This window comes from Phyllostomus discolor, chromosome 2, assembly GCF_004126475.2.
Source record: "Phyllostomus discolor isolate MPI-MPIP mPhyDis1 chromosome 2, mPhyDis1.pri.v3, whole genome shotgun sequence".
Lineage (NCBI taxonomy): Eukaryota > Metazoa > Chordata > Mammalia > Chiroptera > Phyllostomidae > Phyllostomus > Phyllostomus discolor.
This window is the reverse complement of record NC_040904.2, coordinates 196,166,130-196,179,670: the sequence shown is the minus strand read 5'-3', so window position 1 is coordinate 196,179,670 and position 13,541 is coordinate 196,166,130. Positions and strand designations below refer to the sequence as shown.

Here is a 13,541-nt window from a genome sequence, read left to right as displayed (position 1 = left end):
CCTTGTCACTAAAAGGTCAATATCTTCCTATTATATCACATTAAAATTCTTGTAAGATTTCAAAATTTCCCATCAACTACTTTATCCTATCCAAGTTCAACAATATTTTGGCATTTATTATCTTAGGAAAAAATATATATATAATATTATTATTCTTTATTGTTTTCTTAAGCACTCCCTTTGCTAACTATATCACCTAGCTGGCTGACATTAAAAAAGGAGAAGGTATAGTTGACCAAGTCATGCAGAGTCCCTAACACCCCAGATTCATCCCCACCCCCATGACTTTGCCCATACTGACTCCCCATCTAGGATACTTTTTCTGTCCTAGAATCCCTCTTGGTGCCTCCAGGAAGCCCCCCCCCCCCCACTCTACCCAACACTGATCTCCCTCTCTGAATAGCCACAATGTTTATGGTCCCTATTAGATATAATTATTGAATAGCCTGCTATTTCCTATCTGTGTTGCTTGTTTTCTTCCCAACCAGACCATAAACCCCTTAATGGTAAAGATGAGGCTATATAATTCTTTGTCTGCTTCACAGCGTCTAGCAAAAGGCACTCAATACTCAACAAGTATTTGTTGATTCATGGAAATGGATTTACAGTAATTAGGCAAGGGGTAGGAGAAAGGAGAATGATCTAAGTCTAGGTCACCCAGACAATTATTTGGATCTCCAAGTCAAGGTCCTCCATTTCTCTCCCCTTCACGACTACTTTACCTGCAGAACTGAACCTCCTCATCAAACTGTGAGTTTTCAGGTTGCGTTCCCTCCTTCAGCTGGCTGACGTTAAAAAAGGAGAGGGTGTGGTTGACAAAGCCATGCAGAGTCCCGTTGTGACTATAGGCATACTGGTACACAAGGCGGGGGATAAAATCGGAGGTGACGGCAATGACAAAAGCCTGAGGAACAAAACCAAAAGTGTTTGAGGAGAGGTAGGGGTGGATGCTGTCCAGGTGGCACAGTTCCACCTGGCTGAGAGACTGTCCCTTCTTGGGCTTGTCATCCAGAGGTGCTGCTCTGGTTGATACAGAAGTCCTTACCTCTGAGCTCAGGAGGCTCAGCTTGTGAGCTCTCAGCTCATGAAAAGCCCCTGACTTACCTGGCTTTTCCACTTTTGATATGTGTAAGTAAATCCATAAGACAGTGGCTGTCAAGAGAGTAAGTTACAACCACTGTAGAGAACGATGCTAAGCCATTTTGGACCATTTGGTGCTGGAGGGAATAAATCACCTCTGAGATATTTGGTACTGGCCAATCCAAAGTAGAATGGAAGATTTTTCTGAGAAAATACCAATAGTGATGAAAATGTCACATAGGTCCCATAGGCAAGGACTCTGAATGACCAGGTACACCTGTCCTTGAGTGACACCAGAAAGCCAGGAATATCAAGGATGTGGTTCCCCAATTCCCTCAATTTGACCATTACCTCTTGGCACTTTCTGGCACATTGTATAATGGAACTGGTTCTTTTGTTCGTTTTACTTAGGAGAAGCGAGACACAGAGGGGAAATGAATGGGCCCTGCTGGATGGAACCACACATAGCCAGCACAGCGTCTGGCATCTCTAAGCGCTCTATAAACGTCTGTGGAGCAAACCAAATGACAAATGAATGAGTCCTTGTATGAATGGGGAGGTCCTTTCCGCAAAGAAAACCTTAAATCTTTTTGGCAAGTGTTTATACTGTGTTCCACACCAACAATTAAAGCCCTTTTTTAAAAACGTAGTATAGGTATTGTTTTCTAAATGTATATATGACTGTGGATGGCCATAACCATATCTGAGAGTGAGTGACATGCCTACATTAATCACAGCTACCACTACTGAGCACTAGTTAGCTGTCCTTTTATCATCATGTGTGACCTCCAGAGCGATCCTAGTTGTGGGTCCTCTTGTCTCTCCCATTTTTACAGATAAGGGAAAAAGTCTTAGGCTGGGGGAGTACAATTTCTTTCCTTCTATTGTATAGATGGAAAGTGTTTAGTACTCAGGGCCTTCTTTTTTTTTTTTTTTGTAGACAGAACTTCCAATTCGCTATTGATCTAAATTTTCCCAAACTGCACCTTGTTTCTCAAAATGTGTGTTTCCTACATCAAACATTCAAAATTGCAATGTGCTGACTCTCTCTGCCTCCCTCATACCTCTCCAGCCATTGTATGTGTTCTCACTAGGGAACTGGGTCCCAACCAGAGTCAGCGGTCCTCTCCCAAGGGAAAATGGGCTGTGGATTTCTTGGTGTTCACTGAGCTGGCTGACATGTTCTTGGGAGACTGCGAGAGGAGGCCCTGCCTGGCCACCATCTGTACAGAAGGCAGGAGCAAAAGGAGCTGTTGGCTTGGACCCAGCAGGATTTCCTTTGAAATGTGGACGTGCCTGGCAAGGTAGTTAAGGAGGTCACAACAGGTAGGACCCCTCTTCTCCCATGTCCTATCTTCACCTATGCAGTGCCAGAGTCCATGGGGATAATTAAGACTTCACAATGACAACTTGGAGGAACCATAATTAGGAATTGCAACCTGGGCAAGGCTCCAGGTATTGTTTAGCTCTGGAGTAGAAAAGAAAGGAAAGAGATGGATAGATACGAGGAATTCTTTCCTCATTAGTCTTGGCTCTGAGCAAAGACCTGATTTTGGCTTTTAAGGCAAAGTTTTGCATTCTGGTGGGTAATTACCCTTCTTTCTCTTAGTGAAATTAACAATTAAGTGGCATTGTTCTGGCAACAGCACGATGAATTAGAAAGGCTTCCATGCATTATTAACCAGGGAGGTACTTTAAATAAAGCTCCGAATGGAAAAGGCTGAGATGTAAGGAGGGCTAGCGTCTCACTTGGAAGACCTCAGTCCCTCAGGAAAGCCCTTCCCACAATGCTAGGGTGTCAGGAATATAAGCACTTACATTGCTGATAACAGAGAACTTGCCGATTCCAGAGAGAATGTCAAACCAGATCCCTGTAAGACAGAAAGGAGGGTGTCTGGCTCACTCCCACCCATGGCCCAGTGATGACAACCTTGCAGCTCAGAGTGATGCTTTGCAGGGACATTACCAAGGAAGGTTTTCTGGGCTACCCAGCAGTGGGCTTGTCTAGAGGGGCTGAGGTACTCCCCTGTAACACAGCCTCTGAAGGCCTGCCAGTACCTGAAGATCTGAGGATGAGGAGCTCAGAGGGATGAGGAGGCAAAGGCCCCAACACTCTGGATTCCCATCAGCATGAGGGTGGTGGGGCAGGGGAGATGGGTCTTCCACCACCTCTAAGCAGGGGGCATACCGATATCTTTGGTTCTCACAGCATCTGGCCGTCTCAGCTCCGTGACAAACTTCTTTGCATCAAGCCGTACTTCAATGACATTGTTGAGGAGGGCAAACACAGGTGCCAGAGGGAAGGAGGCCACAAAGAGGGTGACAAAGCCAAACTGGATGACTGAAAGAGAGCACAGGCGTGAGAAGCTTCATGAGGAAGAAGCAGGACTTAGATCAATTCTGCCTTGTACGTTATGGCCCTAGTCTCTCTGTTGTTTTTGTTTGTTCTGTTTTTAATTTTTTATCCTCACCTGAGGACATTTTTTCAATGCCTTTAGAGAGAGAGAAAGTGAGAAACATCGATAAAAGAGAAACATAGATTGGTGGCCTTCTCATACGTGCCATGCCCAACTGGGTATTGAACCCAGTACCTAGGTATGTGCCCTGACTGGGAATTGAACCCACGACCTATTGACCTATGGGAGGACACTCCAACAAACTGAGCCACATCAGCCAGGGCCCTGGTCTCTTCCTATGGGGTCTCTTTCCCACCTTACTCTCTTAGGCTCCCTTTTCCTCCTGCCCCACAGTCATGGGCATTTCTCAGTTCCTGCAGGCCTATGGATCAATGCCATTACTTGGGAGCAAAGCGCTGTACTAGGCACAGTGAGAAGATGAGAGAAAAGTCTTGTCTCTTTCCCTTCCATCACCCTTTATCTCCAGTCATAAATCCTGGCCACCTAACTCTAAGGCTGACAAGCTTTATCAGGAAAGGTCCAGAGAGTAAACATTTTTACATTTGCAAGCCATCCGATCTTGTCACAAAGAATTAACTCTGCCATTGTAGCAGGAAAGCAGCTATAGACAAAGTTGTAGGCAAATGGGGTTGGCTGTGTTCCAACCAAACTTTATTTACAAAAGTAGTAGACAAGTGGGCTGGATTTGGCCCATGGGCCATGTTTTTCCAACCCCTGATATAACTTAAAAATATCATCTCCCAAATTTGGCCTCATCTCCATATCCACCGCCATCATAAATAAAGGCGGTGGCCTTTATTTAGAACGTTTATTCATTCATCTTACATTTATTGAGAGTTCACTGAATGTCAGGCACTGTGCCAAGTATTTAAGGAGGCAAAGGTCTGGTTCTGCCTTCAAGAAGCTGGGTGTAAGCAGAAAAGAGAAATGTACATAAAGATGTGCAACACGATTTTATGTGTGTCCAGGGAGGAAGAAGAATGTACCAGAGACGGTGGAGCGCCAGAGGAGGGAGAGCGCAAGCCTGTGCAGGGTGGGTACTAAAGAAAGTCTCCGCACTGAACACCTGTGCTTAGTCTTGAAAGATGGGCCTGTCGTTCCAGTAAGACTGGATTAAAGAGAACATTCCAAGTGATGGCAGCAGTGGGAAGATCGAAGTGTAGGCAGGCTGTGCCAATCAGACAGCTATAAGCAGTCCAGGCCCTCGTTTCCACCTGGACCACCTCAACAACCTCCTCGCTGGTCTCCTTGTCTCCAGCCTTCCCATGCTTCTACCATCTCTATGGTCCTGATTCTGTCATTTCCTCACTCATAACATTTCTGTTGGATCCCCTCTATGTACTGGATATAATCCAAATTCCTTATCTTGGGACACAGGTGCTTTACAGTCTGCTCCCAACCTGCCTCTCTAGGCCCACCTGCCAATATCTTCTGCACAGCCACCATGCTTCTGCCTTCTAGCACTCTGAACTTCTCACCCTCCTGCTTTTTCCCTGAATGTGTTAAGTCCTTCCATCCATTCATGCAGGAGCGCTCACTCTCCAGCTAGCAAATTCCTATGCATCCCCAAGGCCATTCAAATGCTAACTCCTTGGTGAAGCCCATTACACCCTCCTCAGCTTCCTGCCACCTTTTATGCATGCCTGTCGCAGCCATCCCTGAGTGCTGGTGTGACTGATCCACTCACATGTCTTATTTCCCACTAGAAAGGCAGGGATTTCATCCATTCCAGAGGCTCAGTACCTATTTGCTGATGCAAATACAGCCCCAAGTTCCAGAAAAGTCTCAGTCTAATAGGACTTCTCCAGCCCTAACCAGTGTAGCTCAGTTGGTTGGTTGTCATTCTACAAAGCAAAAAGTTATGGGTTCAACTCCTGGGCACATGCCTGGGTTTGCAGGTTCAGTCCCCAGTCAGGGCACATATGAAAGGCAACCAGTTCATATTTCTCTGTCACAGTTGATGTTTCTCTCTCTTTCTCCCTCCCTGCCTCCCCCTCTCTCCAAAAATACATAAATAAATAAATAAAATATAGTGTCACAGGTTCGATTCCCAGTCAGGGTACATGCCTGGATTGCAGGCCATGACCCCCAGCAAACGCACATTGATGTTTCTCTCTCTCTCTTTCTCCCGTCCCTCTCTAAAATGAAATAAATAAAATCTTTTTTAAAAAATCCTTTAAAATAAATAAATAAATAAATAAATAAAATGTGCTAAGGGGAAGTTATTTAACTTTTCTGTATCTCAGGTACTTCAACTGTGAATTGATGATAATAATATTACCCACCTAATAGGGTTGTCATAAGGGCAAATGTTATTGCATATGTAAAGTGCTTAGAGCAATGTCTGCCATTTAATACTTATTCAGTAATTTTACCTGTTATGTGTAATTTTACTCTCATTGGAATAAATAAAAGCACATACAAATGGCTGCAATGTACAAAGTCTGTTTGGAAAAAGTCCTACCATTGTTAATATGATTGAGAATGGTTTATGTGACATTGATGTAACCTGGCAGCCAAAGAGAGTGGTCTGGAATGCCTATGCATGAACAATAAGGACTTCATTGTACTAGTCGGTGGGGGAAGTAGACAACATTGAATGAGCATGTGTACTGTGTGGCTGTTGCATTCAAAATGACAGAGAGTAGAACAACGAATCTGCATCAGATTTTGCATTAAGCTTGGATAGTCCTCTGTAGAAACTATTTGGATGATTCAGAAGGTCACAGCTATGGGCTACTGGTGACTGGCAGCTTCATCACGACAATGTGGCCACTCACGCATCACATCTCGTGCAGAGTTTTCTGGCAAAACATCAAATCACCCAGGTGATTCAGCCCCTTACAGCCTATATTTGGTGCCCTACAACTTCTGGCTTTTCCCAAAACTAAAAATCACCTTTGAAAGGAAAGAGATTTCAGACCATTGATGAGATTCAGGAAAATACAATGGGGCAGCTGATAGCGATTAGGAGAACTGTGTGAAATTTCAAGGTGCCTACTTCAAAGGGGACTGAGGTGTCATTGTCCTATGTACAATGTTTCTTGTATCTTCTTCAATAAATGTCTCTATTTTTCATATTACATGGATGAATACCACCAAGACAGACCTTGTATACCACATACTTATATGCTAACCAAATACCACTTTAAGGTGAAAACACTGAACAAGAAGAGTCAGGAGGCCTGACTGCTAGTCTTGGATATCACTGGCCACATGCCCCTGGGCAATTCTCTCTGTTTCAATGGGCTTCAGCATCCTCATTGATAAACTGAAGAGAATGGGTTAAATGCGCTTCAGGTCTGATTTGCTATGATGCCATGACTCTTGTTCTCTTGGACAAGACTCAAGATTCTAGGTCAGTGTGATGTTCAACCTTTTTCATCTCATGGCCCACATAAACTGATTACTAAAATTCTTTGGACACCAAAAAAACCTTTTTTTTGCCAATCTCACAAAAAATTGGTTTAATTTTTAATTTTGGTTCATTCATACTAGCCAGCTATTGTGCTGACTCTTGTCATTTTTTTTTAACTTTACAATCCAAGGGAAAAGAGGTCAGTGCCCCTGACTAAATGGTCAGGTATTGTATGTTTTAAAGATTCTTGTGGCATACCAGTTGAAAATCATTGTTCTAGAATATTCAAATAAAGAATGAAAAACCAGAATACAAAAATACAAAACTAAAAAAAAAATAAATAGAAGTTCACAGAGGGATAGCCCTAATCACAGCAGAAGTTTCGTGAAAGAGAACATGCAGGGGACCTTTGCACAATGGCTTTTGACCTGGCAGGTTGCTTGTGCCCACAGCTGTGTTATGGCTCTGATACACCACTGTCACTGCCATGCCCTCGATGCCCAGTGAATGCTCAGCAGGCCCCAAAAGACTGACAGGTGCTAGTTGGTGGCAAGATGCACCAGAAGGCACAGATTTGTCAAGGCTGGGCCATGGAATGATGGCCCGGCCAGCTGGAAGGCCAAAGGGGGTTGGGGTGAAGTTGGGGAGGAGAAATCTTCAAAATCAAACTCTGGGAACCAGTTCAAAATGCAGGGTCTGTAGCATCTTTTAAATGAGGCTTTGCTGAGGAATTTTAGAGTTAGAGGTGGGCATTAGGGCCAAGGGGGTAAAAGGGAATGGAATTAACAAGGAGAGCAAAACAGATGTTAGACTGCTTTTCTAAAACCTGTAGAAGGCATGTCTATGTTCATGTATATATATATGACTATATCTTTGTTTATAGAGTTAAAAGTTGATCTTGATTCTATGAGCTAGTCCTATAAGTGTAAATGTTCTTCCCATAAGTGACTTCCTCCAGCAAAACTGCAAACTCTTCAAAGGCCCCATCAAGGGCTTGGCAAGGTGACTGATGGGAGTAGGGAAGGGACAGGTTACTTCTGAGCGAACATAATTATATACAGCATGCCTTTACCACACTCGTGCAAATAGCTCTAGGAAATCCAATGTCCTTCCCGAGTTATAGGAAAAATGGGACTTGCCACTCCTCTCCTTTCTTTCACATGAACTGCAAAGGCAGACATAAACCCTCTTCTGGGCTTGCCCTGATGGTTTGCTTTTCTACCTTCACAAACTCTCCAGACACAGGCTCTCTTGGTCCCTCTTCTGTTGACACAAACAACTTCTAGTGATGGTTCAACGCTAATAGTGCCCATAAATTATCTCAACCCACAACACAATGTCTCATTTCTTTCCCCAGCCATGTAAATCTGTGTGTTCAGGACTGGACAACCTCAAGGAAGGGGGTTCAGCAAAGGCCAGAGGTGCTGAGCCTGGAGTGACAGGACACTGTTGTCCCATCTGCTGAGGTCACTCCCTGGTCTCCTGGATCAAGAGAAGGCTTTCTCTGAAAATGTCCCAATGCTGTAGGTGTTGCCTCCTTGACCTGGGGACCCTGAGCATTTCCATGAATCAACCCAAAGAGGCAGAAACTAATAGGAAGTTTTGCTGTATCTTAGGGAGAAAAACAAACAAAAACAAAAACAAAACATAACCTTGTAGCATATAAATGCCAAATGCAAGACTCACTCTTTGTAGTCAAAGGTCTAAATGCTGTATCAGATGGGCATCCCTCTGGGTTCACTCCAGAGGACACAATGATACTGGCCTTCACTAACACCAAGATTTGCTTCTAAAAACAGCCAGCCTCCATTTAGGATAAGAGCAATGCCAGAAATCCTCAGTGCACTACATAATAGAAGCCAGCTTGGCTTGACCAATAACAGATTAAACCCGGCCAAGTCAATTAAGGAGGAATCCATAGTTGATTTTCAGCTAACTCTTTATAAAGCCTGCTATAAAGTGCCCCAGAAATGCTGAGCTGGAAGCACAAGGACCGGAAATACCCCTGGGCACAAACCCCATTGGTTTTCTCTTCTCGCTCCCAGCAACCAGGGGCTTTTTAAAATAACCACCAGCCCTATACTGCCTGATGCTGGAGACGATTAAAATCTTGGCCTTGATTACCTGGGCTTAGGTTAAAATAACAAAGAGGAGTGGATTAAATAAAACAAGATGGCATCCAGCAATGACATCCCAGGACCATCTGTTTAAAGGGGGGAAAAAAGTATATACTTGGTAGAATAGAGCGAACTGGCCAGAACTGGTGGAAAATCTCTTGATAGAACAAAATTCTGTTATGTTATTTATTTATTTAAAATTCTGCAGTAAAAATACCTCTCTCTCTCTCTCTCTCTCACAGACACACACATACACACACACTCACTCACTCACTCACTCATACATCACAGGAGTCCAAATCCTTAGTCTGGCATTCAAGACTCTTTGTGACCTGACCCTAACTTATTTTTCCAGACACGTTCCCTACCCATCTATACTCTGGTCTCAAGGCTAATATTTAGCTGCTATGCTTGGAGATCGACTATGACTATTTTCCAACCATTTCAAAAGCAGTTGTACTTCCCCAGACTCACCATGTTTTCCACATATTGGAGCCTTGGTACATGCTACAACTGTCTGCAATTTCCCCTTTTTCCTTGTTTGCTGGATGAATTACTATTTATCTTTCAGGTTCAACTCAAACCTAACCTTCACTAAAAAGACTCTCCTCAACCCTAGTCCCTGCACCTCACCCAATGGGCACCATGGGCATCTCTTCTCCTCACTCCCATAATGCTTTGCACATGTCACTCTGTTTCTTTGACTTGTTCTCTAGATGGTAAGCCCCTTGAGACCATGAACATACTTGATTCTTTTCTGAATCCTCGCCATTTAGTGTGGCCCCCATCATCATAGCAGATGCTCAGAGGTTATCTGTTTCATAAATACAAACTTATTCTCACGAGCTGTAAACACGAAACAAACACAGTAGGAGGCAGACAACTAAACTGTGTGAATGGAAACCATTGCATTAGTGATGGTGAGGTGAGATGGAGACATGAAATACAAACACCTCCACATAGAAGTTTTCAGTGTGGAAATGTGCACAGAGCACTTTGAAGAAAGTTGGAGTAAAAAGTCAGTTGGGAGAGTCTAATTCTAGTGAAAATAACTACAGTTTTGTTTTTAACTTTCCATAGTTTAGTAAAAGCAACGCAGTCTGTTTAAGGGGATCAAAAACTAATAAGCAATACAGTGCATAATTGAGGGACATATTGCTGTGAGTTTGTCTTCTAACCCAGGAGGCAGATACTCAAAAAATTCAGCTAGAAATGACTCATTAATATAAACGCTTACATAAAAACACGGCCAGGGAAAGACATCACTGTTTACTTCATTAGCTCATATTTCAAGGATGTGTCCAGTGTAAAAAAGAATTACAAGTGTTGATTGACTAAGATAATGAGAAGATAGGCATGAGCTGGTTCTTTAGCATGGTCCTCTACTGCACAGGTGGCAAAACACACGGCCTACAGGCCGAATCCAGCCCTCCACCTTGTTTTATCCGGCCCAGCACCTTGTTTCTGCCCAGCGGCAGTGTTGAGTTCTTGCTTAACTGTTAAGGAGTAGTTACATTTAAACAGTCCTAAAATTACATTAGGCCCTTTGAAGGCAACTGTGAGGCTGATGTGGTCCCCGGTGAAAATGAGTTTGACACTCCTGCTCTATTGCTTAGGGAAAGAGTAGAAGTCTTGATAGAAATATAAGAGGGTTCTCGATATCCATCATTCACTCATTCATGCACTCATTTATTCAACAAGCATTTATTGAGCACATTGTATGTCCTGGGCACCATACTCATTGCTAGAAAACAAAGATGACTACATGACTGTGTCATCCTTCCAAGAGCTTGGAGTATGCAGTGGGGAAGACGGACATGGAAACAAACCCTGCATGTGCCATGGAGTTAGGGCTCTAAGGGCAGCATTAACAGAGTGCAAGGAACCACTCAGGTAGGAGTCACTCACTCTCACCAGTAGGTCCATGAAGGCTTCACAGATTCACCCCCACAGGCTTGACTTGACAAACAAATAAAAGAGGCATCTGAAGATTTGCTACATGGTTTATCTTTCCTTCAGATTCACTGATCCAGATTCACAAACTACTTGGGAAACAAAGACAATAAGTGGAATTCCCTTTCAATCTGCAAGGAGTACCCTGGGGTTTATACAATGGATCAGGCTCAATTCAGAAACCCTGAAAGTCATAACAGGAAGGAACATGCTTGAAGGTAACAGCTTAAGCATTGAGTTTACTGCATACAAATCAATGTACCACTGAGACAGATCAGCAAGGCACATTTTCCTCATTTCTTGGTGATTAAAGGAGACTTAGTCCTCACTTTTTTCTCACCCCCACATCCATGATAGAATATTAGCTTCTTCAGAAGCAGAGAGAACCAAGGACTTATTGAGAGCCCTGCTACTCAAGAAGTCAAAGTCTGGTTAAAACAGTAAATCTCAGGTTGACAGTGTGAACACACCAGTCCATGAGAAGCCCTCTTCTCTGCCTTGGGAACAAGGGTAGCGTCATGGGAGCCTTCAGAGATAAACCCTGCTGATGGCCACAGAAAAGGGCAGGAGAATGTGGACAGGAAGCAGTTAAAGGCATGGACACTACGGTCTTCTAGAAAAATCAGCCCATTATTCCCCTTCCATGTCCTCTAAGCAAAACTCCAAACCTCAAAAATTATGGAGCTTCATCCATCATGTGAGGGCCATATGCTCTCAGGTTTACAAATAATCTTCAATGTCAAGTATCATTATCTCCATTTTACAGGTGAGAAAACTGAGTCTCAGAGAGGTGAAATAATTTTCCCAGGGACACACACCTACCAATCGATGAAGCTGGGAAACAAGATAGTTTGTGATGTCAATCAAATTCAATATCCTTTTACCACAGAAAAAAAGTAAATATTTAACCCTAATGCAACAGTGTCCCTTCCCCCTCCCTCATTACTCCTCCACATCTGAGGTTTCCTCTACTGGATCTTCTATAATACAGTCTGATTTTTTCATCTTATTGTACAAAACTTACAAAACTTTCATTCTCCAAACTGTCTTTATTCACATATACATGTCTTCTCCCCCTGCCGTTTTCTGTGTCATTGCTCCCATCCACCCTGCACTTATGTCACCTCAAAAATCTTACATCAGTGGACCTAGTTCAGCTTCTTAAAACTAGACAGAACTGATTTGATGAGATCTATAGTTATATTTCTGATTTCCAGGCAACAGCATGGCGAATTTCCAGTAAATGTTTATTGAGTGAGCCAAGAAATGACCTGGCTTACTCACTCTTGTTTAGTTTATCCACCTGCAAAACAGGAATATAAGGGCCAGTTACTCATCCATCCTTCTTTTCACCCATCCATCCTCCCACCTACTCATTTATGGGCTGTGGTCACACAGTCAGTGAGGTTAAAGGTCAATGAAACTAGTCACGACTGGAAAGATGTTCCCAAGCAACAAATCGTAACTGAGGACCTTCGTTTGCTTTATTCCTTTGCCCTTACATCTTCCCAAAAGGCTATGAAAAAGTCAAACAGAAGAACACAAGTTAGATTTATGGAATTTTAGAAAAAAGAAAATAAAGTACAGAGAAAGGAGGGAGAAACAAATGTGCAAACTCTAAAGACTCATAATAGGGCTGTAGTTGAGCAACAAAGTTCACTCTGAGCTCCCTAGTTGTTAAAATGAGAAGAGGAATTGGAAAATGATGGTGTTTTCATTAAGATTTAACTTAAAAGACTTTCTTTCTTTCCTTTCTTTCCTTTCTTTCCTTTCTTTCTTTTTTCTTTTTCTTTCTTTCTTTCTTTCTTTCTTTTGTCATACACTCAAGAGCTTTCTTGTGGTACACTGAGGGATGTGATATCCAGATATATCCTTCCTTTTCTTTTAAGTGTTTATGGGGAGGGGGACTCCTATCACAGATAATGACAAGCAATGTGTGCTTCAGAAGCAAAAGGAGAGGAACGACCTGTGACTCACACTACTTCCCAGAAATACTGGAATGCACCCCTGGATAATGCCTGAACTGCATTCAGGTGTCATTTGGAGAAGATGGCAGATGCCTGATTATCCAGTGGGATGACTCAGTTTGTATGAACAGGATGATCCAGGGAAAGGGATTTCCTTGTTCTTGGAGCCATTGCCTTGTAGTACAAACACTTGGAGTTCTGAGACAGAATATGCAGGCTTCAGTGCTGATGGTTGGGCAAATATTCTGGAATATTTTATCACTTACAGCTAAGGCACCCTTGAGACTAGTTTTATATATTCAGCCTCTGTGGGAAGCTTGAAAATTACCCACTGTGATCCCTACCACCCATGACCAAAGAATATCAGTTGGAAAGAATCTTGGGTGTCATCTAAGTCATCGTTCTATCTGAAGCCTCAGTCCCTTCTATTCTTTAATAAGAGGCCACTTTTACCTGGTCATTTCCAGGGTAGGGTACCTAGTGATGTCTGCAGCCAGCTCTTCCCATCGTTCTTTATTCTGTCTCCGTTGTATGTCACTAAGACTTTAGGGGTATTTGTTATACAGTATTATTATAGCAGTAGTTGACTATGACATGGGGTGTTTTGCCAGAACTGCCTAGATAATAAGTCCATTATTTTGTGTTGCTG

General features: G+C 43.0%; 1 protein-coding gene across 7 annotated transcripts in view; it reads right to left on the bottom strand.

The window, feature by feature from the left end:
• The window catches only part of ANO2 (anoctamin 2), a 318,934-nt gene that overhangs the window by 15,165 nt on the left and 290,228 nt on the right, over positions 1–13,541 (bottom strand). For all 7 annotated transcript variants that reach the window (XM_036019420.1, XM_036019422.1, XM_036019421.1 and 4 more), the window contains 3 exons: positions 3,269–3,421; positions 2,899–2,951; positions 723–904 (listed from right to left, as the gene is read on the bottom strand). In XM_036019420.1, coding sequence (XP_035875313.1) covers positions 723–904; positions 2,899–2,951; positions 3,269–3,421 — 388 coding nt within the window. The remainder of the gene's footprint in view (positions 1–722; positions 905–2,898; positions 2,952–3,268; positions 3,422–13,541) is intronic.